Here is a 2500-nt window from a genome sequence, read left to right as displayed (position 1 = left end):
AGATTAATGAACCTCCTCGGAAAATTCAGCTTAATAAGGAGATTATGAAGAAACTCCCAAGAGATAGAGTCAAACGCCTTCCGGAGATCAAGCTTGAGCATACACCGAGGGGAGCTTCTTTTGCGCAAGTAATGCTTAAGAAGCTCTTGAAGAAGAAGGATATTATCGGCCATCAAACGACCATGGACAAAGGCTCCTTGGGAGGAGTCAATGATAGAAGGGAGGCCGATATTAATCCGATTGGCCAGGATTTTTGAGATAACTTTATAAATGACCTTACAACACGCGATCGGCCTAAAATCACCCACTCCGGGAGCAGAGGAGGACTTGGGCACGAGAGCAAGATTGGTGTGATTTAGCTCTTTGAGCATTTTCCCTTCAGCGAAAAAATCACGAACAGCATTGCAAACATCATAACCTACAATGTCCCAAGCGGCAAGAAAGAAACCCACCGAGTATCCATCACTCCCCGGGGCTTTGTTAACATCCATATTCTTCAGAACGGAGTGGATTTCATGGCTGGAAACCGGCCTCAAGAAGGATTCATGGAGATCAGTCGAAATGCAAGGGCCATGAAGTATAACATCATCATCAATAGCATCGACAGTAGAGCTGGTTCCAAGAAGATCTTTGTAGAAATGCTGGAAGTCAGTCACAACCTGATCGAAAGAGGTGGTCGATGAACCATCAGCCCTGGTGAGATTTGCGATATTATTCTTCTTCGAATTTCGTTTGATCATCGAATGGAACAGTTTAGTGCATTTATCATTCCCGACTAAAAACTGCACTTTTGTTTTGAGCAACAAAAGAAGCGGCTGCCTGCTGCAAAAGAACAGCTGTGTTCCGGAGGCCAGATAAGTAATCCGAGGAGAAGAGGCCAGGAGCTGCATCCGATTCAATCTGAGCCTGTTTTAGAGCATCACTTGCTGCTTGAGCGCGCTCCAGAATGTGCGAGAAGTGGGCTTTGTTGAGGGTAATCAGATCCTTCTTGAGGTGCTTAAGCTTGGTCACCAATTTAAATTGAGCAGTACCCTCCACAGCAATGTTCCAAGCTGCTCGAACAATGTCAGAGAAAGAGGGATGAGAAGTCCACATATTAAAGAACTTAAAAGACGCTCGTTTCACCATCGGTTCAGCAAATATAGAGGCAACTGCAGGAGAATGATCTGAAAGGCTCGGGGCCAGAAAGTTGACTGAGCTCCAGAAATTTGCAGCAAGCCAGCCATGGTTAACCATAACCCGATCCAGCTTCGCCCATATATTATTGTTCGACCAAGTGTACCGACAACCAGCAGAAGGGAGATCAGTTAGACCCAGCGCTGTAACGCAGGAGAGAAAATCTTTGTAATCATAGGGACGAACCACTCGACCCCTAACACGATCAGCAGCACTCAGGACTGAGTTAAAATCGCCAAGTACCATCCAGGGTTCATTTATAGCGCTACCAATTCGTAATAGACTGTCCCAGAGTGTTCTGCGTTTCACCAAAGAATTAAAACCATAAACGACAGTGACGACAACAATAGATGAGGTGACTTTGCAAGCAACTCTGAGGGAGATGCACTGCTCCTCAATCTCAAGAGTATCGACTGTGATAAACACTGGATCCCAGAAGATACCAATACGACCCCCTTTCACACGACTGAAGTTGTGAGTAAACTCCCAAGATGGAAGTCTTCTACGAACAAAATCAGCAAAATAAGTATCATTACATTTAGTTTCCAACACTCCAAAAAGATGAATGGAGAGATCCTTAATTAATTTCACCAACTCGATTTGTTTGGGGGTTTGGTGAATCCCCCTAATATTCCAAACTCCAATCTTCATTTGGAGTTGGAGTTGTGCCTTCCGCGATTTTTCCGATTTCTTCTCCCATTTACATTAGTATTCCGTTGCGCAGGGAGCTTATCATTAACAGTTTGGGGGCTATTTTCGTCCACAAGGGAGTGTCGCTGCTCTTTTCCATTCAATGTCTGAGGGGGATCAGCAGCAAAATCGTCCAGCGGAGAGCCTCGTAGTTCTGAATTATACATCATCTCAGAGCTGGACTGCAAGATATCTGGATCTGCTTGACTGATGTTGGTCTGGGAATCAAAAATCAGGACAGCAGCTTCAGTATCGACTTTCAGCGTGTCACTAGAATTTCCAGAATTTACATTATCAATTTCCAGAGGGTCTCTGGAATTAAGAGCAGATGATTTTCTGTGAACATTTAAAGACTTGGCAGACTGTATATTCAGAGATTCTGGGGGACTTTCCTGGTCTGATCCAAGGCAGGGGTTGTCACCAGGATGAACAAGGATTAGGCACATTCTGTTTGCTTGAGGAAGCAAGGCAGGGGATGTCACCAGATGTTTTCCGCTGGACCAGAGCAGAAGAACAAGGATCAAGCACTTTCTGTTTGCTTGAGGAAGCTACCACTGTGTCGAGGGCAGAAGGCTCTTTCAGTTTGCTAGAAGAAGCTTCCACCGCGTCGAGGGTAGTGAATCGATTCGAGACA

The 2500-nt window shown here is 45.1% G+C and overlaps 1 protein-coding gene across 1 annotated transcript in view; it reads right to left on the bottom strand.

Annotated features, from left to right (window-relative positions):
- Nucleotides 1-765: 765 nt before the first annotated feature.
- Nucleotides 766-2500, bottom strand: part of LOC127263286 (uncharacterized) — a 2039-nt gene continuing 304 nt past the window's right edge. Inside the window, exon 1 of the mRNA XM_051292283.1 lies at nt 766-2500. This exon is cut by the window's right edge and continues 304 nt beyond it. Coding sequence (XP_051148240.1) covers nt 766-1827 — 1062 coding nt within the window. The 5' untranslated portion in view covers nt 1828-2500.

This window comes from Andrographis paniculata, unplaced genomic scaffold (assembly GCF_009805555.1).
Source record: "Andrographis paniculata isolate CXL003 unplaced genomic scaffold, ASM980555v1 Contig68END, whole genome shotgun sequence".
NCBI classification, from domain to species: domain Eukaryota; kingdom Viridiplantae; phylum Streptophyta; class Magnoliopsida; order Lamiales; family Acanthaceae; genus Andrographis; species Andrographis paniculata.
This window is presented reverse-complemented; position numbering and strand designations above follow the sequence as displayed.